This window comes from Mastomys coucha, unplaced genomic scaffold, assembly GCF_008632895.1.
Source record: "Mastomys coucha isolate ucsf_1 unplaced genomic scaffold, UCSF_Mcou_1 pScaffold12, whole genome shotgun sequence".
In the NCBI taxonomy this organism is placed as follows: Eukaryota; Metazoa; Chordata; class Mammalia; order Rodentia; family Muridae; genus Mastomys; species Mastomys coucha.
The window spans coordinates 55112112-55137969 of record NW_022196894.1 but is presented as its reverse complement, the minus strand read 5'-3'; the positions used below and the strand labels follow the sequence as shown (position 1 = coordinate 55137969).

General features: G+C 39.1%; 2 protein-coding genes across 5 annotated transcripts in view; one reads left to right on the top strand and one right to left on the bottom strand.

Moving 5' to 3' along the window:
* Cmss1 (cms1 ribosomal small subunit homolog) overlaps positions 1-25858 on the top strand; it is a 302226-nt gene that overhangs the window by 21166 nt on the left and 255202 nt on the right. The gene's annotated exons all lie outside the window — the stretch shown is intronic.
* Positions 1-25858, bottom strand: part of Filip1l (filamin A interacting protein 1 like) — a 245065-nt gene that overhangs the window by 21704 nt on the left and 197503 nt on the right. For all 3 annotated transcript variants that reach the window (XM_031364147.1, XM_031364148.1, XM_031364150.1), the window contains one exon: positions 4781-7556. In XM_031364147.1, coding sequence (XP_031220007.1) covers positions 4781-7556 — 2776 coding nt within the window. The remainder of the gene's footprint in view (positions 1-4780; positions 7557-25858) is intronic.

The following is a 25858-nucleotide window of genomic DNA, read 5'->3' as shown; positions in this document are numbered from 1 at the left end:
TAAAAATACCTTTCTAGAAGGGTACAAAATAATCATAAGAGGCGGGGCGAGGGGAGGAAGCTGGGGGGAGAGAGGAGGAGGAGGGGAATGGGAGACAAGATCAGGTTGGAGAGAGAAGCCAGAGGCCCAGGAGAATGAATGGGAATCTGTAGCTGGGGCAGTGGGAAGGGAGAATCTCCATAAAGTCCATGAGACCGTGGATAGGAGAGGCTCCCAGAAGTCAGTGCTGGTGATCTTACAAGGTGCTTAACAGTGGGGTTATGGAACCTGAAGAGGCCACTCCTGTAGCCAGGCAGGACCCTCAGTTGCAGGATAGGGATACAAACCCACCTACAAAACTTTTGACCCAGAATTTGTCCCATCTAAAACAAATGCAAGGAGCAGAAGGAAAGGCTAACCAACAACCAACCCAACTTGAAACCCATCCCATGGGCAAGCACCAATCCCTGACATTATTGATACTCTGTTATGTTAGCATAACTGTCCTCTGAGAGACTCTACTCAGCAGCAGACTGAAACAGATGCAGGAACCCACAGCCAAACATTAGATAGAGGTCAGGGATACCTCTGGAAGAGTTGGAGGAAGGATTGAAGGCCCAGAAATACATGGGAACCCCGCAGGAAGACCAGCAGAGTCAACACACCTAGACCCCTGGGAGCTCTCAGAATCTTAGCCAGCAACTAAATACATACATAAGGTGGAGCAAGAGCCCTCTCTAATCCCACCCTACCCCAGCACTTATGTAGCAGATAGGCAGCCCAGTCTGGCCTCAGTGGGAGAAGATGTACCGAATCTGTCAGACTTGATGTGGGAGGATACCCAGGGTGTCCCACTCTCTCAGAGGAGAGGGGGAAGGGACTAAGGGACTCAGGGAGGGAGGATGGGGGGGGAGCAGTGTTTGTTATGTAAAATAAGTAATTAATATGGCCATACAGTTGGTGGTGCATGCCTTTAATCCCAGTACTTGGGAGGCAGAGGCAGGTGAATTTCTGAGTTGGAGGCCAGCCTGGTCTACAGAGGGAGTTCCAGGACAGCCAGGGCTGCACAGAGAAACCCTGTCTCAAAAAACCAAAACCAAAACCAAAACCAAAACCAAAACCAAAACCAAAACAAAAACATAAAACCCGCAAACCAAACAAAAAATACAAAAGTACCCTTTTTAGGATCTCAAAGACCACATGTCTAAAACCTTGGTGTTGTAAAATAGAATTGTGGGGAACCTTCCAATTAGAATTTATATAGTTAAAAAAAAAAAAAAAGGGAATTTATATAGTCCTGTCATCATATTGCACAGGCATAGGTTGGTCATCCCTAATTGGAAAACAAAACCTGAAATGCTCCAAAATGACACAAGTAAACAAACCCTTCATACTATACAAGTTCATTTTGTGCATAAAGTTATCTTAAAATATTGTGTAAAATTATCTTTAGGTTCAGTATCTAAAAGGTGTTTGTGAAGTATTAATGAGTTTAATGTTTTGACTTTGGTTCCATCACTAAACTATTTTACATGTACGTGTGTTTGTGTATCCTTAAGGGAAAAAAAAGGTCCAAAATCTGAAATACTTGTGGTTCCAGATGAGAATGCATTCCTTGTAATGTGACATCCTTTTAGTAAAGATGGTAATGTTATTGTCACCCATAAAGAACAGTGATACCATGTTGGGAAAGGTCTCACCTTTACTTGCTTTATGTTTCATTAGAGTTTTGTTTGTTTGATTGAGACAAGGCCTTGTTATGCAGCCCCTAGCTGGCTTGGAACTCATCCTGCCGCAGTCTGCTGAGTGCTGGGGTTAGAGGTGTGCCATCCTCTTTTCCATGGATTTATTTAGCTTGCCTTACTTGCCCTTGCCCCCACCACAGAAACTTGTCAAGACTTTGGTATGTCTTTTAAATGACAGACAGAGCTTGCTAGGATATTTAAGTATGTGGTAGAATTCTACAGCTTAAAAAGCTTTAGTAAATGAAATTTGGCTTTGAAGCAAGGACTCTGACCAATGACAGGAAGTAGGAGCTTTTCATATACTCTTGGGGCTGAGGAGACCTCTCGGGAGTTTTAAGCACCACAAGCATTTATCCATACAGAGACACGTATATGTACACACAATTTTAAGAAAATAATAATCTTTAGTGAGCCATTCGTGGATAGTGCATCTCTGCCTTCACATATTCTTCCTTTCAGTATGGAAGAGTTCTAACACACTTCCTTTGTCCTTCTGCCTTTGTGGCCATGTCCCAGTAATTCAGTGAATGAAAATTCTGTAATCTTGCACACAGACTCTCTCACTTTCTCTCTCTCTCTCTACCCACACACATGCACACATACACGTTTACAAGAAAGTTAAACTTAAATATGTAATTTTATCGAAAAAGGATCCTTTGACTTTAGATAATAATGACACTTGTAATAAACTGTGTATGATTTAGTAATGAGAAGCTACTAAATTCATTTTGATGTTTCTATGTTAATTATTGCACTCTTGTAAATGAGAGCTAGTCGTTAGAGGCTTTGCAAAATGTAGTCAATAGAGATCAATTACCCAGGAAGCCTATTTCTAATTGATCTGCAACAGATAATACAATGACGATTTCTACCCTGTCACCCTAAAACCTTATTAAAAAGAATTTCTATAAATCTCATTAAAAGAAAAAAGAGAATCCTTACAAACTAGTTGGGCTGATGGGCAGCCAGCGCTTCCACACTCTTAGTAGTTACAGTGTGCCAAGAGTGGGCAGCCTTCCACAGGATGCTTAGGATGTCCAGGTAGAACCCAGTGGACGAGAAGAATCCCTCAGCTGGTTCTTTCTGCTTGTTTTCCCCATTTGCTATGAAAATATGTTTTCAGTCTGTGCCTTTATGTAGCAAATTCAGGAAGGCTGTTCTTGAATTCTTCCTAGTTTCCAGTCATAATTTTGTGATTAGTTGGTTGATACCATTCAAATATCACATGTGCCCTCTGGTTTGGTGACTTTAAAAGGAGCCCTTTTTCATGTCAACTTTGAGAGGACTGCAGTGAGCTGTGTAGTTCCTTTCAGGGTTCTATCCTAACTTGACTTAAAAATAACTTTGAAAACAGTTAGACCATCATGTATTTTGTAATACAGTTGGGTCTCTGCCGATTCCCAACCCCAAGATAAATGTGTTTAAACAGAAGCTTTCTCATTCATCATCAGCCTCAGCTTTCATCCACATTTATTTAATCATGATGCAAGCCCACAGCCGTGGTGTTGCAGTTCATCACCATGGAAGTGTTTCTGTCAACAAATCCTTGTCTGTATCATAAAATTGATTTTACAGGGGAGAGGAAGGTACCTTTTACTTTTGAAAGGTCTTCCCAGGTTGCCGGGAGGTCTAGATGAACTGCATTTAAAACAATAACTGGCAATAAAACTGACTACACTAAATTTGGACAGGAATGGAAAAGGGAAAATGTCGAATTAGCTGTTCTTAAGTCATCCTTTTAGAATGTGACTTGGGGACTTGATGTGTAATTTAAAATGTTCCTTTAAAAGCTGTGCTCTCTGCCCTGAGGTGTGGTGTGTGCTCAGGGGCTACAAGGAGTTTGGTGTCAGTCTCTAGGAAGCTTTGGCAGGGACTCTTTTCATGTACCCTGTGACTGGCGTAGCAACCACAGAAGAAATCACACGATTACCTCTGCTGCCACGCTGCATGCTTATTTTTAAAAAGGTCTTTTAACTTGTGCTCCTAACTATCTGAAGCTTTTATTTGCTTCTTGAGAGTTCTTTCAGAAATATAAATTGTATGCTTCTGATTGTAGCCTTACTCACAAGCAGGGTAGGGCAGCACCCATATTAAGTAATTTTGGGAACCAAATAACACAGAACAAGAATTACACTTGTGTTTTGAAGCAGAGTGTCCAGAAGTTTATGTCATAGTGGCTGATTCCAGATTTAGATGTAAGTCATATATGCTGTATGGGGATTTTAATCTGTTTGCGAAATGAAATCAACCCTTGATAGTCAAGGTAACTTGTAATTCCAAATGTGCTTCCTGGCTTCCTGTCACATGCCAGAACTTTTAATCTTTACTATGAGTGTATTTGTATGCTCACTAATAGAAAATTATTTAATATTATTTTATCCTGTCATCTGAAAACATTTTCTGACTTCTGATAGTTCTCTTTTGAGCACTAAAAATATTGAGGTACATGTAGAGAATGGCGTTAAGTTTTCTGTCACTATTTTGGTTTACTTTGAAGTCATGGAGCTGAAACTTTTATTTATTTGAACCACTTTCTCCTCCTGTAATACGTGACCAAAACTATATATGACAAATAGGCCCTGCTTATTCTTTAGGAAGAATTATTGGACATTTTAAACAGGAAATAAAATGTACATGCAGATATATAACACAAAATGATCAAATGAAAATTCAGCAAGCAATGGCAAAAGTAACAAACTATTTACTGTTTTAAAATGTTAAGTAATTCACCAAGACAAGTTGCAGTCAAATTAAAGTGAGTTATGGAAAATGAAATACATAAGGATGTATTTATATAAGTGCAGACTAAATATTTTCCATACAGGTATGTAAATAAAAAGATATACAGTAAGTGCACACTTGATGTGACTATGCAGGCAACACATAGTTAGTTCCACATACTCTTGTACAGTCCATGCACAAATCTTCCCAAAGTACAGGTTTAGTCATTCTTTTAAGGGATTTGGAGGGGTGATTAAAAAGGGACTGAGTTCCTTGCATGAATATCAGTATGAACTGGCTGAGGGTGAGGGTGGTCAGTTATATCTATTACTTACTGTAATTTGTGACTGTCGAGGCAGAGGTGTGGCTGTTGGTGTGATAGTAATACTGCTGGTGACTTTATTGGTGGTTTTGTTTAGTGCCCCATTAGTTAAGCCTTGAGTTCTGTTATCCTGCAGTGGTGCTGAAGGGCTGGCCGGTCTCATGGGGCCAGCCACAGCTTGCATGTAAGGACTTCCTAAGTGAATGTGGATTTTATTATCCTCAGTAGTTATCACACTTGAGCTGTTACTGTTTGAACGTTGAAACTGCCATGATGACTGCCGGTCTGGGGAGACTCTGAAAATTGCATGCTTGGCGCTGATTTCTATCGGCTCTGGGGAGCAGCCTTGCTCAGGAGAACTAGGTGAACCAGTCATAGCCAAGACCTGAATAGGTGACATTGTCCGTTCTGGAGTCACAGAACCACAGGACTCTGGGGTCTGTGCTCTGGCAAGGGTCGCCATGGTAACTGGGGGCATGCTTTGCTCTAAGTTCATAAGGCTTTCCGTAGAGCTTTTGGACTTAACTGGTGTTATAGAGGCGTTCTGGAGAATGGTAATCCTTTGCTTTGGGGTTCCACAGTTTGGTATCACTGCTGTACTGGTGTAAGAGTGAGGACTCTCTGTGGTTGGACTTGTGATTTCAAGAGTGGCTGTATTTTGAGTGTGGTCTGGAGTAACCTTTATGTGAAGTGGCTGCCCAGGTGTGTGACTTAGAACTAGATCTCCAGGTTGCACAAAGTTGCCATTAGACTTAGTTTGTATTTTTCCATTCTGAGGATGGCCCTCCTTGGATTTCATCCAAGGAATCCACAGTTTCCTGTTCATAGGAAGAGAAGAAGACTGGCTGCATCTGAAGGACAGCACAGACTCCTCCTCATTAGGGTCGTCATCCTGGTCCTCAGACTCCTCATAGAACTGACCATTGATCACTGCTCTTTCCAAAGGAATGAGGCTCTTATAATCTGGTGGCTCACTGTCTGCTGCTTCCGTTTGAACTTCTTTAGAAAATACTTGCGGGTCAGAGATTCTTCTTCCATTGAGACTAGGCCGGAGGCTCTTACTAAAATGCCGATATCTTTCTAACTCTTTAGTGAGGTTTTCAATCTCTCTTCCCAAATCTCTATTCCTGTTTTCTTGTTGGTTTAGTTTCTTTTGCAGAACGGAGTGGTCTCCCTGGAGGTGACATATTAGGTCCTCTGTGGCCATATACTCATGAATTTTCTCTTTTAATGCATCCACTTCTCTGGACAGATGGCCTGATTTTGCCTCTTCTTCCTGGAGCCTCCTGAAAAGCCACTGCTCATGGCTGGACTCTGTCTTTTCAGCTAACTTGTACTTGGCAAGTTCCATTTTAGCATGTTCCAGCTCTTGAGACAGAAACTGAGCCTTGTCTCTCTCGCTAGCATACCTCCGTTCTAAGGTCTCGTACTCATCCTCTGTTTTCATGAGGTCATCCTCAATGGCTTTCATATCTTTTAGCTTCAGTTTCAGCTTTTCCACTTCTTGAGAGAGCTCTTTAATCTTATTGTTTTCTTGGTGTAATGCTGCTGTGGACTTACTGGAGTCTTGGTTTAATTTGTTTTTTACAAAATCTTTGTCAGTTGCTTCCAGGGACTGAAGCCTGTTTTTCAGTATAGTAACTTTTGACAAAAGATCATGTCCTTTCTCTTCTTCTGCTTTTAGTTTATTTCTGAGGTCATCTCTCTCCTTGGTTACAGTGTACATCTTTTCTTCTGCATCAGTTTTGGACTTGAGTGCCCTCTTGGTTTCCTCAATTAACTTCTCAGTCACTGTTGTTACTTTATTTTGCTCCGCTTGGAGCTGAGAGGCAGTGGTTTGTAACTTATCTTCTGTTTGCTTTAATTTTTCACTCATTGTTTTGCGTTCATCTACAAGCATTACAGTTAATGTTTTCAGTTTAGTTAAATCATCCTTTAGTGTGATTTCTGTCTTTTCTAGCCGATTCTCGATGGCCTCCAGCTCTTTGATTCTGGCATTTAAACTCTCCAGCTCTTCAGACAACTGCTTTGTGGTCATCTTTTCTTTTTCTAAATTGCATTTCAGAGAGTAGCATTCTTGTTTACTTTTGTCTAAAGCATCTTCTAATTTTTCCAGAGCCGTGATCCTTAAACTAAGTTTGTCAACCTCTAGCTTGAAGTCTTTACTCTGTACTGTCTCTTTCTCAAGCCTCTTATTGAGGTCTCTGCACTGTTCCTCCATTTTTATGAGCTCTTCATCTTTCCCCTCCATATCCAGCACACGCTTCCGGAGCTCATCCACTTCATCCATGATGCCAGAATTTCCATATTCTCCCTTGTTTATTTTGTCTTTTATATCCTGCAGCTCTTCTTCGGCTTTTCTTAAAGACCTGTTGGTCTCTTCTAACTCATCAATTTGCCGGCTGAGTGCTGCCAGCTTCTGTCGGAGCTGGCGATTTTGACTGTCCTCGTTGGTGAGCTTCGCCATAATTTCGTCTTGGGTTTGGTGAAACTCTGTGGTCTGTGTTTGCAGTTCTTTTTCTAGTCTAGTTGCCTTCTGCTCTTCTTCTTGAGCTCTGGCTTCAGCAAGGGCTAGTTTACCCTGTGTTTCCTTTGCACTTGTGGTCAGATCTTGGATTTTCTGTCTTTGAAGGGAGAGTTGAGCTGTAAGTCTTTGTTGTTCATCCACCACCATTAAAGCAAAAGACTTCAGCTTGGTCAGCTCCTCTTTCAGGGCCTTGATCCTCTTCTCTTTTTCTTGCTCCTTCTTTTCCTGGGACTCAGTTTCTTGATCAATTAGTTTCTTTAATCTGAAAATACAAGAGCACAATTTGCAGTTAGTGCTTTAGGAATTCATCAGCTATAATTAACCATTTTTATAATGTAAAGTAGTTGTATCAGTTCATAGATAACATCCAGAGAGGTGTCTGAGTTTAAGAGAGGAGACTTCTTTTAAAACAAACAAACAAACAAAACAGATACCTTGCTAAGTTATCTTTTAAAATTTGTTTAGCATTGATTAGTAACAGTTCAAGTTCACCGTTAGCCTTAGAAGAGTATAGGCAAGAGTTTGTTCTGAATTGTTTGTGTAGCATAATCATCCCTGGGTAGTCCAACCTGAAAGCTGTAAAGGAAGGTACAGACTTGAGATTTCAGTTAGACTTGGCTTTGAAACTACTCCGGCCCTGACCAGCTAATTAATCTGCACAGTTCTCTGTTTCCTCAAATGATCTCAGGGGCTTTTTGTGAAAGTGAGGCAATTCATCTAATATTATCTCAATCCTGGCATTTGGTAAACATTTGATAACTGTTGCCATGGTACTTTTTAAATTGCTCATTCTTGCCCTGTAGTAAGTGGCTTGCTTGAGCCATTATGTATGTGCTATATTACTGGTTACTATTTAACACGTTGGTTATTAGGTAAGATAGCATTTTATTCTATTTGTTTAGAAGTTATGGACAGCACTATCTGTGCATTAAAACGTCGGTTTGTACTAATAAGATAGCATGCTGGGAACCACTTCATGTGTCTTTATCTGTCTACTGATTGCCATGTAAGAGGGGAACTAAGAGGCAACTCAGTTAGGGTTTGGAGTGCTCTAACATGTCGAAGGGCAAGGAGCTTGACAGTAAAGAGCTTCCTGATAAAAAATCCAGTGCTAGAAATAAAGAAATCCTGTTAGCAGGAACATAGTGAATCCCTCTTAAATGACTCGAACACACTATTTTTCTTCATTTAAAATTATCTATTGTAACAGGAAGACATTTCCGTGGAGAATATATGTCTCTCCCATGCACTCTGTAGTGATGGTACAGTTTTAAACTTGTGAGTCTCTTAATTATACTGGGAATGGGCTAATTACAGAGGATGTAATTGCAGCCTGTGGTATGGTGCAGAAGTTAAAATAGAATGGAATTACTGAAAAGTAAAAGGACTAACAACTTGAAAATGTAAATATGTGCTTTCTAATCAAGCCTATAGAGTTCATAATATGTCAATAAGCCTTTTTAAGCCAGCCAGTCAGCCCATCTATCTATCTATCTATCTATCTATCTATCTATCTATCTATCTATCTATCTATCTCTAGGTTCTGCTGAGTCTGGCCTTAAAAATGTGGTCCTCTCTGTCTCATTTAGGATTATAGTACTTTACTATGCCTGGGTTAATCAATCTATTGTATTATGGCTAATTGACAAACAATCTATTGTCCCAGAACACTTGTAAAATTAAGAATCTGAGATAACTTTTTTTTTTTAAAGGAAACAAATTTAGGGCAGTCTGGAGAATAAAGACTTCTTTCTGAGATTCTAATCTGTTCTTTCTGTAATTATATTACACATGAAGGGGGAAAAAAGCATGTTTAAAATAACCACATAATGTAAGAATTCTTAAGCCTTTTGGGTGATAGGATCTTGTTTTCATTTGTCCTGTTTTGAGGACCTGACAAAAGGCTGACATGTACAGTTCAGAAGCTACTGGGCAGGATGCTGGGGTGCGGCTGCTGGTGACCTCATCTGTGGTCTTGGCAGGAAACTTCATGACTCTCCCTGTTTGAGACACCTGGAAGCCTGAGAACCATGGCAGCTTCTTCCTGGTAGTTAGAGTTTTGCAGTTCACTGGAGGGGTCAGGGTAGACAGCTTTGGTGGCTGAACAGCTCCACAAACGTGAGCAAAGTTTCTGTCCTGTCTTAGCTTTCTTTTCATACTTGATGGTGATAATGAGGCATTGCAGCAGCTCGGTGTCTTCCTTTACTGGAGAACAACTTCACAATGACTTTCAAGGATTTCTTCTCAGCTTTTTAAACAAGAGCATGGGCTGTCCCCTCTTTCCAAGAAGGGGATAGGTTTTCTTAGTATGTAAGGAAGGGAAGATATTTTTTTAAGTATAGTAAAAGACCCTTAAAGTGAAATAACTGAATCCCATCAGTATAGGAACCAGCTTACTGTGCGGAGTGGTTTTGGTGGCAAGCATGGTGCACCTTTTCAGCATGATGCAAGTGTCAGTCACCTTTTTCCTGGTTTTCGTAATCTTGCTGATATGTCCATCTCCCTAAGCTCCACCACCAATGCAGACATACAGAACTGATGAGGCCAGTACATTTGCCCCAATCCGAGGTACGTGCACACCTAGTGACATTGCCCTCCCTGCTGATTAGGCCCAATTTTTACACAATGCAAATTCAAGCCAGACTGCAGACCACATCCCAGAATTGATCTAGACACATGGTGTCTATCAGTCAAACTCTATGAATTGGAAACTGGAGTTAAAGGAAAGATGTTACTTAGTTGTTTGGAAATATATACAAATACACACACACACACACACACACACACACATATATACACACGGTAATCTTTTAAATCTTGTTCTTTTAACACCTACAGTTTTTAAAAGTTCAAGTTTAAATTGGTACAGAAGATACATTTTAATCTCTGCCATTCAATCTAAAAGTCACCATTAATAAACTAAATAGTCAAAGTGATAGCTGTGTAGCAATGCGCCCTAAGATTCCCCAGTGTCTCCAGATGAGCTCAGATAAGTACTGCTTTCTATCCAGAGGCTCTTTCTTAAGCTGCTATTGTTCCTTTGCTCCCTTGGGACCGTCTGTAGCTATTTCTAGAGGAGTTTTAAGCCTAGGAAAATTCCTTTCGTAAGCATTTGCTAAGTAGGGAGGCTACTTTGAAAGAGTTGTTGGAAATCAGAGGGTATATGGGAAATGTGAATGTAAGCATTGATTTCCTTTAAGCTCCCCATGGTTGCAGCTCTGCAAAGTTTGTGTATCCTTGGGTGTACGTGTACCTCCATTTGAAGAGTACTGTCTTGGAGGACTCATGTTCATACTCAAATACTGACATTACAGGATTACAGGAACATCCTGCCCAATAAAAACAGGTTGTAGAAGCTGATTTTATGGACACAAATGTGAGGTAAATAAATCCAAACTGGCTTAAAGCAATGTATTATTACAGCTTTTTTTTTAAGTCTCTTTTATGGCTCAAAGTTGTTTTAACTTACTGTGGTTTATCACTATTATTATGTGCAATGTCAGTTACTTCCTTTTTCAAAAATATCACATCTGTCATCTTGAGTGTTTTTTGTACCAACCATAATGCTGGCTTTTCAATATGAATGATATTCAGAGAGTCTTTTCAGTTGTTTTTATTTATATGCATATATGTCAACATGCATCAGCCTATATTTTTTCTTCTAAGTATAACATGGTTAGTAATATGCAGCGAATAATGTACACACAAAACAGATGGTGCCCATAGAGTTTATTTTACAGTTCTCACCATGTTTGTTTTTATATTATTTATATACATCATAATCAACCCCACTAAAATAATTTCTTGAGAAGACACTATGCATGTAAGGGATTCATTTATGTTTTTCACACTGGTTTCTAAGAAGTTCTATGGAAGGAGCCAAATGAGTGAGTGTTTGAATGAATGAATGAATATATATATTGTTTGTTTGTTTTTTATTTGAATGAATGACTAGAACAATGAACAAATACGCTATCCTATGGAGAATATGTTAGCGTTGTCCTAAACAGTTTTGTTTACTTTTTAAAGGTGACTTTCTAGTGTTTAACATAGGAGTTTTAGGTATTTAAGTAAATGTGGTATAAGTGGTTTTCCTCCTCAGTGTTGTTCTAAATACATCATTGTCTCTATTTCATAATTACGGAGCCTCTAAAAAACCAAGACTGCTAGAACTATTTCTTTCTTTCTTCATATCCTTGCACACCTACTCAATCTGGTTATTTGGTGAGGATAGTTTAAGTGGTCACATGCTAGCCCATCATGTTCCTTTGATGCTTTTCTTGTTGATCTGGTGTGCTGATGCATAAGCAGAAAGCCGCACACACCACACCGTTTTATTCACTTTTGAGTAAACTGATTGCCAGTTTTGGTGCTTTGGCTGTGTTATATCCCATTTTATGATGTTTTAATATCTCATTTTAATTATTGTGTTGTACTGATCACAAGTTCTAGCAATATAAAGAGTAATACATGGAATTTGTTAGAAAGCTTCCTTTTAAGCTAGTTACTATAATTTATGTTCTCTGCTGTGTTCTTGTCTTTTCAATGGGACTTTTCACTGTTTAGTTTGATTTTTAGGAGCATTCATAAAAATACTTATGACCAGCCTTTTTTATTCTGTGTATGCTGCTTCCTTTTATTTATCTTACAAGTCAAAGGGTTGTTCTTTTTCTCTCTTTTAATTACAGTTACTGCATACCACAGCCATGGTGTAATGCTCAGTTCATCTGACTTGGTCAGCAAGATCTAGAAGAATAGTCAGAATTTTTTTTTGGCATCTGCTAGCCAAGTATGAGTGTACATATGAGTGTACATCTGTGTCTGCTTTATGTCTCTGTTACCAAAGATCCTGTCATCATTGTTGAGATCATCTAGAGATACCATAAATGGGCCCAGATTCAGCAAGCTGGGTTACTATTTTTCTTCACTGTGAAGTAAGAATTAGAGTATGAAGGTTGTTCGGGACTCATAATGTGGGCAGTCTTACTTAGTTTTCTATTTGTCAGGGAAAGTGAAATAACAGAGCTTGGGAAATGTCGTCAGATAAACAGGATTCTGGGAGGACCTCAGAGCAGGAACTGATGGGTGAAATCCTACTGTCTTAAAATTGATGAAAGAACAAAGTTGCTAAAGGGTTAGATTTCAGAATGAATAAAAGGCCAAGTTGAGAGAGCTGGAGAAGCAAAGGCAGACAACTACAAAGAGAGTATTTCATCTGGAAGCCAAAGGAGGTACCTGTGAAATCTGGGCTAGGAAAGATACTCCCTGGCCCCATACCAGGTGGCCAATTGGGCTGGGCCTGGGAAAGGAAATGGGAACAGGGCCAGAAGAGTACCTTACTGAGTCTTATCAGCATGAGCTGAATCGTGTGTTGTCTGCTCCCGAGCTACAAGATCAAGTCCCTTTTTACTGAGAACATTTATGGTAACGAGTGTCCCTTAATGATACTGAAGTGGGCCTGGATGTAGCATTTGTCTAGCGTGCCAGAGGTACTAGACTTAAACCACAGTACTATAACAAGAACAGATAGAAAACAAAAGATTTTAAAATGCCACAAATGTGACCCAGCCATCTTTCAGCTAAAAATTTTTATACAGAGAAATACTTAGGAAGGTTGCAGTAGCAAGAGGGAACTTTAAAACAACAACATCTACTACTGAACTCGTATGGAGAACCTACTCACCTCCGGGGGAAGGGGACAGGGTCACCTTGCTCACTCGCTTCTTAGCTGCTTGGAAAAGACTCCTCAGATCAAATCAAAAGTGTTTTCCCTTTCTAGACTTTACATTTTGGTTGATGTTCTCTGTTTTTCCAAGTGAACAGGTTTTCCAATCCTTGCCAGACCAAGGTTCAGGTAGATTTCTCCTTAAACTCCCAAGGTCTGCTTAGGCCAGCCACAGCCATGACAGGATTGTTCTGTGGACTGACTTCTCTTTAGGGGCGAGCATTTAAAGTTACTTGGCATGAGATGTTTGGATTATCATCAAGCATGTGTCTTTCTGACAGTGTTGTGGCACCTAGCAGAACTCTAAATGTTGGGTGGGAGTGGTGTTCAGGTTCCTAATACTGTGACTGCTCATTCTCATTATCCTTTCCTACCCTCCTCCTGAGCTTCGCTTTTTACCTTCTTTTGTTCCTTCACATTTGCCTTCTTTTACATAGGGTTTGTTCCCTACTGTCCTTACATAATGCAGGTAGTTGAGTGTGTGTAGCCTGTGCTCTAGTCAGCCATGAAACATGCATTAGTGGTCTGTACCAACTAATGAGAAATGTTTGCAGACATTTTAGATATTCCAACACTTAGGGGTAGAGATGGAGAATTGTCAGGTTTAGAATTGCCATTTAGGATGAGTTAATTTATGGGAAAACTTTTGTAAAATATTCTTGTACTAGTTACCTCTCGTATTCATAACTTTTCTTTATTCGCTGCTCAATTGTATTTGAGATCAGCCATTAGTTTTCATTTCTTGTTTTGTTCACAGATCTACTCTTCAGCTCTTCTCCCTTCCCAGAAGAAAATGAATGTACAATCTCCAGTGCAGTGCAGCGTACCAAATGGATGTCACTATCTGACCTCCCCAAAGCCTGTCTGACACTGGAGTCAAACCTTACTCTTCCTTCCTTCCGTAAATGTGAATGTGCACCTTCTCTGCTGGGCTTGATCACAACAGTGTCAGACTTGATCGGGTGGGCCAGCTGACTTAGGACAGACCCGATTCTTGTCTTTATTTTCCTGTAAATATTTGGTTGACTTTGCTTTTTGATTAAAAAGAAATTATTAAGATTATTTATGTTTTGTGATCTGTTCAAAAAAAGGGGGAAAAAAACAGGTTTGGAGGATGAAGTTATGCAAAGCTGCCTTCCTGCTGAGAACATAAGAGGTTGAAAGATAGGCTGACTTTCCTCAGAAACTGGTAACATAAGGTTTTTATATTGGGAGATTTTTGACAGGATCTCTCTAGAATAGTTCAGCTGTCCTTGAACTTGCATCTGCATCACCATCAGTGGCTCATATTGTTCCATTATTGAATTCGTAGTTAATTTTATATGCTTTTAATTCCTTGAGCAGTATGGATTTCAGTCTTTGTTTATAGATTAGTATTTACAAATAAATATCTTAACATTTGTACATTAAAAGTTGACATCCTACTTCATTATTTATCTTCCAAACTGTAACTACTGATGCTAATTTCTTACTGTACCTTCCAGACTTGAGTGTCTAGAAACAGACAAGCAAATATAAGGTCCCCATTCTCTCCTCTTACACGAATATTACTTAATCCATCCTTTTTGTCATATAGCCTTTCTTGGAGATTTGTCCAGTAGACTACTGCTGCCCTCAAGCAGGGGCAGAAAAAGTAAATTAATCTGGTTATGAAATAAGTCTTAACAAGTTTCATGGCAAAATTTACCAGACTTTAAAAGACAAAATAATGGTTAAAGTTATGGGAACTAGAGACTTTTTCACTTTTGAAAGTTCTTAGTAGGAAGATAAATTCTAATAGTAAAAGTATTGATGTAAAACAGCACCTTGTTGTATGTTCCTACCATTGCAGTGTACAGCTTTTTGGTAGTCTTAGAACTGGACTCTAGGCCCCACTGTGATATGTGGCACCTATATAGGAGGATACAGACAGACTGAAGGTCTTTACTGTGCCACCTGATTTTACTTAATTCTTTTAACTGTATAAACAAGCACTTATTTTTACAAGATGGGGAGGGCCTAAACATCTATAATTTAGAGCAGTGAATATACTGAACAGCAAAGATAACCAAACCAGAATGAGAATATATTAGCAGCAAAATCTATGCTTCACATAGTCACATGCCCACCACCATTTAAACCATGTCACATGTGAGAGAACCCACATAGACTCTGTCTGGCCTACTGGTCTCTCTTTTACTCAGTCTGCTGTAGTCATACCACATTTTGAGTTTCCTGTATGCCTTTGTTTTGAGTTTCCCCTTGGGAGATATAGGACTCACTTTATCTAATCACATTTACCATACCATCTATTGCTTATTTGTGTGATTATTCCTTAGAATATAAACTTCATGGTCTGCAGAAATGACTTAGTGGTTAAGTGATTAAGTGTTCTTCCAGAGGACCCAGGTTCAATTTCTAGAACCTACATGATGGCTTACCTGGAGTTATCTGTAACTCCAGCTCCATGGGGTCGGATACCCTCTTCTGATGTCTGTAGACACAAGGTATGCATGTAGTGCACAGACATACATGCAGGCAAAACACTCCTATACTTAAAACTAAAAAAGATATAAATTTTATAGGTAGAGGAGTGTGTGTGTGTGTGTGTGTGTGTGTGTGTGTGTGTGGTCATGCATGTGCATCTTATTTAGTAAGCTGGCCAATTGCTGGTATCTGTTCTATTCAGTGCTTTATTTCTACCTTGAAAGCAGTGCATAGTACTTACTTGATATGCAGTAGATACTTGAACAGACAAATACCTGTTCTACTTTTGTACCAGATACAATATTAGGGAGTTGGGGGATAAATATAAATAGCAGACATATAGTAGTCCCTTTCCTCTATAGTATGGAAATAATAGAAATGGTTGAGCAATAGTTTTATAGCATGTAGAATCATTGTCTTTACTTTATAAATGAGTACTCAGTCAGGCTGAGAAAACTTTAGTAATTTGTCAGAAGTCCAGCTTGGAATTAGCAGTACCAGGATGTCAACAGAATTGATGCTCTGACCTCTGTTGTCACTGCTAAGATACGTTTACACCAATCTCATGTATCCTGTTCACCATCCTGTCTGTGAATCTGTGTGCTAGAAATATCCTACTTGTCAAAGATAGGAAAAGTCACTACTACCACTAGCCATTGGTTTGTTCTCATTGGGTCCATGGCAATTTCAGCCTTGATTATGGACATTAACAAATATCTATCCTCTTCTTCATTGTAATAACATAGCAAGTTTAGTCATTCAGCATAAATTTGTAATTATTTTTGGATGGTTTTAAAAATTGTGACTTTGTCAGTAATAATATCTCACAGTCCCTAGAGGAAGTAAGTATGTCATAAATACCATTTCCATAGAACATTTTAAGGAACTTTTAAGTTCTCGGAAAATAATTTTAACAGACAGCGTTTTCTCAAGCAGACTTGAAGGGCATAATAACTGTATGCCCTTGGAAATGTTTATATCATTTTAGCTTTGTTCATAATATTTATATGTACTTCTCTTATTAAAAAATTATATTTAGCTGTTCTTTTGTATCTTAGTAGATTGAGGATGTAGAAATGGATTTTCTAGAAAAGTAGTCTAACATAGATGTTAATTTTCAAAACCTCATTGATCACTTTTTTTCTTTTTTACTTTTCTAGACCTTGTTATATTCATTCAGATATTGGAAGTATATTTTGAAAGATTAGCACAATTCCTTTCAACACTCATTTATGGGTTGGTTTTGCTTCTTGTAGTCTTCTACAAAATAGTTATAAGGAATATATATCCTTCTTTGGGTGTTTTTGAGCATATTTCCAAAACCATAACCCCTTTTTTCCTCCTTCTCTCCCTCTTTCTTCCCTTCCTATTACCCTCTTCCTCAATTTTCTCTTTCTTTGGCTTGCTTAATGAATTTATTGGCATTAAAACATCCAAGCAAGGACCAGTCATGTGCCAGAGTGGATGAGTTCACTGGTTTTCACCTCCTAGTGAGGAGCCTGGCTTTCCACACACAGGCAGTGGCTAACATGGTATGCTTGGGAAACCAAACATTTCCAAACTTGTTTGAGGGAAATTCAGACTTCAGAAATTTTAAAACCACAACAACAGAGGCTTATGGTTTACTGTGACTACTGAAATCATACAGTTTGCCATGGAAACTGGGTAGATAAAAATACCGAGAGTGTAAAATGAGAAACATTTTAATTCTTAGAGAGGACTTGGGGTTTTTGGTTTGGTTTCATTCTTCATTTTAACTGTAATAAATTAGAGAAATGGGAACATTTAATAGCATTTAGAGGGTAGAGTAGTTGAAGAATGGATTATTACTCTGTAGCCTGTTTTCTTGAGAAGCAAACAGATTACTGACTACAGTGGCCATCCTCTGTCCACCATTACCAACTTTTTCTTAGTTCCTGAAGACCTAAGCATTGGTTTATGACTTTGGAAAGCTGTGGTTTGAGTCCATATGTAAAACCAAATTACAGGCAGGCAGGAAACATTTTTTTTTTCTTCTCTAAAATGTACTGGAACACAGGTAACTATTGCCTTATGGTTTTGTTTTGCACATCCTTTGCACTCATTGTACAAATTAAAATTATGTTGGTTATCAGAGCCTTACTTTCCCCTTGACCGATAGTCCAGAGCAGTTTGGGTTACATTTTCATTTTCAATCATTTCTGAGCCTTCAGAAACCCACGGGGCCAGGTGGTGGTGGCGCACGCCTTTAATTCCAGTGCTTAGGAGGCAGACGCAGGCGGATTTCTGAGTTTGAGACCAGCCTGGTTTACAGACTGAGTTCCAGGACAGCCAGGGCTACACATAGAAACCCTGTCTCAAAAAGCCAAAAAAAAAAAAAAAAAAAACCCAAAAACCAACAACCCCCCCTCCCCCCAAAAAAAACCCCACAGATATAAGCTTGGGGTTGCGGCTGATGTCTAAGCTCAGGCTCATGACATGAGTGTGTGCTATACTTTAGGCACTGCCATCAAGATATCAGTATCTAGCAGTAGTTTCCCAACATACATCACAACTCCATACCTGACTTTTCTTGGCTGACTCTGTATGTGAGTAAAATGTTAGTCACTTTAGTTATTTTTCTCTCTGTAAGGCATGGTCTGTTTATGGCAAAATTAAAGAGAAGCCTCACAGTGTATTTCACGTTTGCTGTGTGAGTACTCATTCATAAAACTATAGTTTACACAATTTTGAATTTTAAGAGCAGGCAAACTATTTCATGTTTTCATTAGTTAAAAAGCTACTGGGTGCAGGGGAAGCACAAACTAGACTTTGTAAACAGTTGAAAAAACAATTTTTTTACAAGTCCCATTTCAATAGGCAGCGAATCTAGAGCAGAAGGTTCTCAAGACTCATGCTGGCCCTCTCTCACCTGCCTCCCACCTCACAGAGGCAGGAAGGAGGCAGTAGTTTCGTGACTAAGATCTGGAAAGCCTTGGACAGTCCTCAGACCTCTGTTCTATAAAACAAAAGCCTCCAGCAACCTTTAGGGTTTTTCTTCCTTCCCTTCCTGTTGAATGTTGTGTACAAGTTAATATGTTAAGAGATCACATGACTCATCAAGCCTTAGTGGCTTGTAACTATATTGAGAGCTTTAATTGGAATTTCATGACATTCAGATTTTTGCTCCTTTCTGTAGAAGCATTTGTTGTAGTCAATGTTACAGCTGTAGTTAAAAGCAAAGTAGTAAGCCTTAGTGTTCTTACACTTAAAATGTCATGCTGAATTGAATATACTTGAAACTGAGAAGCTAACACCCAAGAGAGAGGCACTTAGACTGTTAGTTTCCTAAAAGAAAATGTAATTGTCTAAGATCTCACCATAAGCCTTTAGCCTAAGTTTTACATTCATTTCACAAACTTTTCATTTGTATGCCTCTGAGGCTGGGGTTTGGTGAAGTTTCAAGATTAAACAGGTTCCAGGATAGTTTTTAAGGCTTTTGTGTTACTTGCTCTCTTCCATATGTTAATAGCTCAGTAACTTGGGCCTTACTTCAGGCCATGAGACACCTTTGACACCTTTAGGGGAGCTGTGGATTTTTCATGGGGTGAGATTGCCTTCCAGCAGGGGAATTGGGATCAAGGATAACTTCCCTCTCAGTGGCTGAGATTAGGTTAGAAACAGATTTTCTCAAGTAAACTCTGTCCTTTGCTTTATTGCTGGGTGTCAGAGAAGCTGAGCTCCTCTGGGCTGCATCCTACAAAACATTTCCTGGGTCCTGAGGCAACCCCCCATCTCAGCCTGGTAGAAGATAATAGTAAGCCCAGTCAAGTAGGGAACCTTGTAGAAGACAGGCATAACTTAGTCATAGGCAGCATCAGCTCCAGGTATGGAACTATGCCAGTTGCTTCCGCAGCACATATAATCCCTTCACCTTAAACACTGAAATCTTTTAAGTTGTCTTCCTGTCCATGGAAGACCATGTTGCTGTGAGGGCTACCTAGTGGGTCCAATTATCACTGTGTGTGTCTTGACCCAATTTTAAACTTTTAACTTTTACTTTAGGCTCTTTGCCTAGTAGACTTTTATGGAATAAACCCAACCTCTCTATAGTATTCAGAAGTCCAATGGCATTTACCTTTTTGTGAGCAGTCCTTTAAGTTGTCTAACTCTGGCTTACCTTCATTCTACAGTCTTCACAGCCCTTAGTTTTATGACATCTATTCAATATTGTCTTGTACTGCTTTTTGTTTTAGTATATTGTTTGCTCTTAAAGGATTGATACTTCTATACCGTTCACTAGGTTTGGACTCTATATACCCAAGACAAAACATTCTCTTGGACTGTAATAACCCTGTTAGAATGAGTGGGCCAAAAGTCTCAGCACTTCCTTTAGTTGTTGGAACACAAGAACCAGGGCTCTCGTACCTCTCACTTCTCCCTTTGCTGTGAGGAGAGGAATACTGGAGGCAAAGGCAGATGAAGTCCAGGTAGGACGACTTGGTCAGGAAGCCTGACTTTTGCCTTAGATACCTTGTATATATGCTCGACCTAATGTGCTCAGTGAGACTGTAAGAAGACTACTGCAGAGTCTAATGTGGAGAGAGGTGAATGGAACCGCAGATCTCTTGACAAAGTTGTCACCTTTATTTGATAGGTCCCCATACTGTTGTCTAACATGCATATATGTTTATATATACAACTTTTATATCTTATAAATGTTTTTTATATTTCTATAATGCCTCCTACCTATGCCATTTCATACATGATAGATTGAGTGTTTATGTTAATACTGAATGAAGTGATGCTCTTTTTAAATGGTAATCTTCCCTGTAGCCAAACTGGATTCATTTCCCACAAGATCCAGAATGATTCACCTCTTTTGTTGTTCCCAATTAGCAGACTCACAAGCTAAGGCTAAGCGACTTAGACAGCATCTCTGCATTCCTTTGGGTTCAGCAAAAAAAAAAAAAAAAAAAAAAAACCAAAACCAACAACAAAAAACCAGGACATTTCCCATGTGCTCCTGAGCCTAGCAGTTCCTTTCTTCAAGTTTAACAGTTGCAGACAGTCAGTCTAAATGCAGTGAATATTGTACATTCCTCTTATGATCTGCTCAAGAGATTGTTTTTGTTTTGATTTGCATTTTAAAACAGTTCAAGAGAGGAAAAAAAAATCACCTTTAAACTTTTGTTCTCAGACTAGTGGGCTATGAGACACCATAAATCATGCAGTTCTGCTTTTGTCAGAGCAGCCTATGTCAAAAGACTTCCCTTATCCCTGAGGCTGCTCCATAAATGATTTGGATCTTGTGCAGGGCTAATGTCCTTATGTTAGGCCTAGCTGCACTAATCTATTTGTATCGACAGATCAACTTTTAAATCAATTCTCTACTTGATCAGAATTGCTATAAGGACTACTGCCCACCATTCAGTCTTTCCCCAAATACTGAGATACTTGGGGTAAATGACATTGTTTCCTTTATGAGGTTTGGGGAAAACAAGGGTACAAGAGACTATCCTGGTGAATGAATGGCAGAGCCTAGTATTCTTAAAACTCTTTAGTTTCTTCAAGGAGACAATACTACAATACTATTTGTCTGTACCAGTAGCGTCACTAGCAAGCAAGCTCAACAATTAACTATATTCTTTTTTTTTTTTTTTGGGAAGGAGGCAGCTGAGGTAAGAGTTTGTCCAGGTTGGCCATCAAGTACTAGGATCAAAAGCATGTACACAACCACACCAGGCTCTGGTTTTTGGCTTTTTGGGTTTTTCTTAAATACCAGTATTGTTTAATTTTTATAAATAGCTAATCTCTGTGATCTACAGTGTTTCACTTAACTCATTGAGAAGCAGAGATGGGACCAAGGACAACTGAAGCCTGTGTGTAAGGCACTGGTGAGCCTGTTCTTCATCATCAGTTCAAAGCTAGGTAGTGCTAAGAGGTTAGTGACATGGTGGGGCGTGTGGCAAACTTGCTTGCTGTCCCGCCAGCCCATCTTATTCTTAGCAAGGTTTCCTTGCTGTTTCTGAAACAAGATGTAAGACCTACACTGGTTTCATAGTAGACAATGAAGTTGCCTAACTATGGAATTAGAAAAAAATACCTCTCATGGAAATTTAGATATAGGAAGTACACACAGAAACTCTGGAATCAAAGTCCAAAGGAAAACAGTCGGCTCCTTTCCAGTTACTTAGAGTGTTAGTTATTTGACCACATGCCTGTACCTTCCAAGCCCACAGCCAAGGCACAGAGATCAGAGGAATCCCTTCTTCGTTAAGGAGAAACCACTGTGCTATGCTGCAGTTCTTTCATGCCCTATGGCAATTCACCTGGTGCTCTTTCACCACTTTCCATCTCATTATTTGGGGAAGGAGTTAAAGGCTATAGAGAGATGGGCTAAGAGCTAGGACGAGGTTGACTTAGTCTGAGTACACAATGTATCTGGGACAGTAAGTTTAAAGCAGTTTCACTGCTCTGACTCCATTGACTCTGGTTTGTTTTCTGACCTTTTTATTTCTAAGTCAATTCTGTAGTTAATTCAAATAGTGGCAGAGATGTGTTTGGGACTTATAATCAAAATGTAGAAGGGCCCCTCCTCAGCCCATCATTGGCAGAGTATACCTTCTTCCCAAGTCAGAAGCTTCTGGATTGTAAGATCAGTTATTCAAACTTATATTCAATATCCTCCTTGTAGCTAGCTACTTCCCTAGGTGCCAGGGAGAAAGCTGGTTGTAAAAGGGATATTGAAGTGCTTTATAATCTCAGATATAGACAATAAACTAGTTAATGTATGATGTAATGTTTCAGTGTGTTGTGTGAGAGTAAAGGAAGCAAGGAATCACCAGTCATAAATAGCCTTCCAAGGTGACTTTGCTGCATGTGATGGGGAGAGGGTTTTAAAGGTATTAAGTCTCTGGTTTTTGAAAGAGGGCTTCTTGACAGCTAAGGAGGTTGGTGGAGTACAAACTGTTGTTTGATACTAGCTAGTCCCTTGTCAGTATGATGTCAGCATACACCGTGTCCACAGCACCTCTCGCCTTCAAATAAAGGTGGGCTTTGCCATCCAGGTGGCCTGGTTAAGTTGTATCAACCTCATCTCACTCCTTTCCCTTTATTCTCTTATTATGTATTAATGAGAACATAGCCACCCTTCTTGTTAATGAATTTTATGTCCAAATTACCATATACAGGGCTGAGGCTACTTCTGAGGCCTCTATTTGCTTGTCTTTTGAGTACTAATTAATGGAGAAACCAGTAGTGGGCTGCAGTCCAACAGTGGAGGAGTCTTGGCTCTGCCCTTGAGTTGCTCAGCGTTGCTGGTGCAGGTAGGTCATACTAGATATCAGTGTCTTCTATAATGTCAGGCATCTGGATCAGATGACTACTGCCACATGCAGCTGTGGAGTTCTGCTGGTATTCTTTGCTGTGTTAGCTGGCAGTGTGCACACACACGCTCTTGAGGTATCCTATTGTCCATTTAGACTCTACTTAAGGCCTGTCTTAAATGCATCTCTGTGGAGTTGAATGTTTGCTATTCTGGTGTCTATATTCTGTCTTTTGCTGATAATTGGCCTTTGTACTAGAGTAAGTAATTCCAAATCGAAACAAGAAATTGGGTTTGTCTGCACCTGTCTGTCCCAGTGATCACTTACCTATCTCCTCTCTTGTGCAGGCATTCCTTAACTTTGTTATCATAAAGGAATCGTAGTAGACTTATTTGGGAAAGGAGTTGAACATAGGAATGTGAGGATGGTTAGGTTAGAGAAAGAACACTGCTACTGTGTTCTTTACTGTTCTTGAACTCAGAAGTACAACTGTTCTGTGATCCTATCTTAATCTGCTGAAACCTTTCACACAAGCATGAAGAGGAAGGTTTCCTTTCATGGCTAAAAATGCTTGCTTGGCAAGGCCCCTCACCTTTGTTGGCCTAGCTTTCCTAGTCAGAGGCACTATTAATGTAGATTAATGAGGGAAAGAGAATCTTAAATCTGTTTCTTAATGAAAAGGAAGAATGTGGAAGTGTTTACAGCTGGGTTGGTGATGATCTACCACTAATCACTTAACCTCATAGAAGGATGAGGCAAATGTCACACACACCTCACCTCAAATAGGCAGCCAGAGGAGAACCTAATAGTCTTTTCAGTATATATCAAACTCAAGTGATTGGATTGGTGGCTCAGAGATGCTGCGGTGGTGGCAGAAGCAGCCATAGGAATGCTGCTTTGAATACTTGTGAATCTCTTTAAAGATCATTTAAACATAGTTCACAGCAACTAGGGAATCAGCTGAAAGTGAAGCAGCATTCATAGTCCATCACAAATTACATAAACTTTAAGATAATTTTTCAAAGATCCAATGATTGGATGTATGAACAACAGGTGGCACCTCTCAGGTCCCCAGGGAGGCTGAGGCCAATGTTGCTTTCTGTTCTGGTCAGGCTTCTACCTGGCCCACCTTCCTTTTTCCTGTAAATGAGAGAGTTTGGGTTTTTGTTTTCTTTGTTTGCTGTTTTCCTATTTACCTTGTAAAAACCTACAAACAATTAGTGAAAATTTTTTCTTCCTCAGTTTTCACATTTAAAACTTAAAACACTGTTTATTACCAGAGGTACTTGTTTAGTGGGAACAGACCAGAGAGAATCTTAAAATGAAATCCATAGTGTGTGTGTGTGTGTGTGTGTGTGTGTGTGTGTGTATTCTGGGAAATTAGTTGAAATTTCAACAAGACTGGAAAATGAGGACAAACCACCTGATTCATGTATTAAGAAAATACAATGAAAATCCACTGATTAGGAGCTAGGTTAATTGCTATAACTGGGGAAATGAATTTACAAGCCTAAGACTGCAGTGTGCTTTATCTGAAGTGTAAAAAGGACAAAAAAAAAAAAAAAAAAAAAAAAAAAAAAAGAAAAGAAAAGAAAAAAGAAAAGAAATTCCCATGGTGTAGATTGTCCTAAAAACTGAGAACTGCTCACCCAGATAGCCCACTTTGAGAGAGTGTATCCATGATCAATGTAGTTTAACTTTCAGTTTTAAAAGAGGTCTTAATTTTTTTAAGGCATGCTTAAAAGTGTATGTCTGAAAAATTTAATATTAAAAAAGTCATAATATTTTTATTAATATAAAAATGTTTGTGTGTTCAAAACCACAGGTAGACTCTAGGACACAGCTTCCAGGGCTTTTGACAGAGGTTCCTGCTTTTCAGCAGTTGAGCTATGGTTTATGTTACAGATGGTACTTTGATATAGCCAGAACAATAATTGATGGTTTCTAGTTTCCCCTTCTACTTAGAAAATGCAATACCTTTTCCCAAGGCAGGGATTTTTCAGCTTCCAATCACTGTCCATAAAACACAGACAGACAAACAAACAAACATCCTCCTCTCTTATTCTGAACATCTTCACTGTGACCTGGCTGGCTGCTGGCCCCTCTCTTCATGAGAGACTTCCCTTGGATTGAAATAATGGTTTGGATGAATCTTACTTCTCAGTACTAACTTGCACTTTATTTATCCTATCTTCTGATAAAATGTAACTTATTTTTAGAATAGAAAAAAAACCCAGCCTTTTACTTCTCTAAAAGTAACACAAAACAAAAAGTTGCATAGGCAGCAAAAATGGTAGGCATGTCATATACTTTTAAAACTCAACTACAAGGACTAAAAACATATCTCAATTTTTGATCACATTAAAAAAACTGTTTCATTTTAAAAATCTCATATTTAACTTTCCCTGACAAATACAAATAAACTTTAACTGACAGATACAAATAAAATATTCCTTTGTACCTCAAAATGGTTGTAGTTCATTTCTGTAAAACATTTGAACAGTGGCTTGTATGGTCTTTCCCATGCCAACAATTTGAAAGCGTGTTCAGCCTTTCAGCCTAAGTCAATAGAAGTGGTAGCCCGTGGGTCCTGAGCTTGTAATTGTGCAAATTTGGAAAACAGGCTTTTATAAAGGGGAAGTGATTCTTTCGGTTCCTAAAGTTTTGTTTCACAGTGTTCAGATCATATAAAGGTACAGAAGTTTCCCACCATCTCTAGTGTGCTAGAATTGACATTTAAAAAACTTCTCTGCTGATCTTTATTTTGTAAGGTACAGTAAATTATGTACCTTCTCAGTACCTGCCAAAAGTTCGTTTGTGCGGTGAGCCTTTATTAATAGCTGTAGCCGTTTTAGGGTTAGGTAATTATTTATGGTTAAAAATGCCAGTGATTAAGATTATTTTGTAGATGCGCCCTTCAAGATTAGTTTTTAAATATAATTAGAATATTAATCTAGAGAGGATAGCTTTATCTTTTAAATGCAGATTGTTCTCCACAAAGTAGAGCTGAAATAGAAAGAACTGGAAACGGAACAAACTTCCTGGTACAGATTGACATGCTTTAGAGCCAGAATAGTAACTGATTTT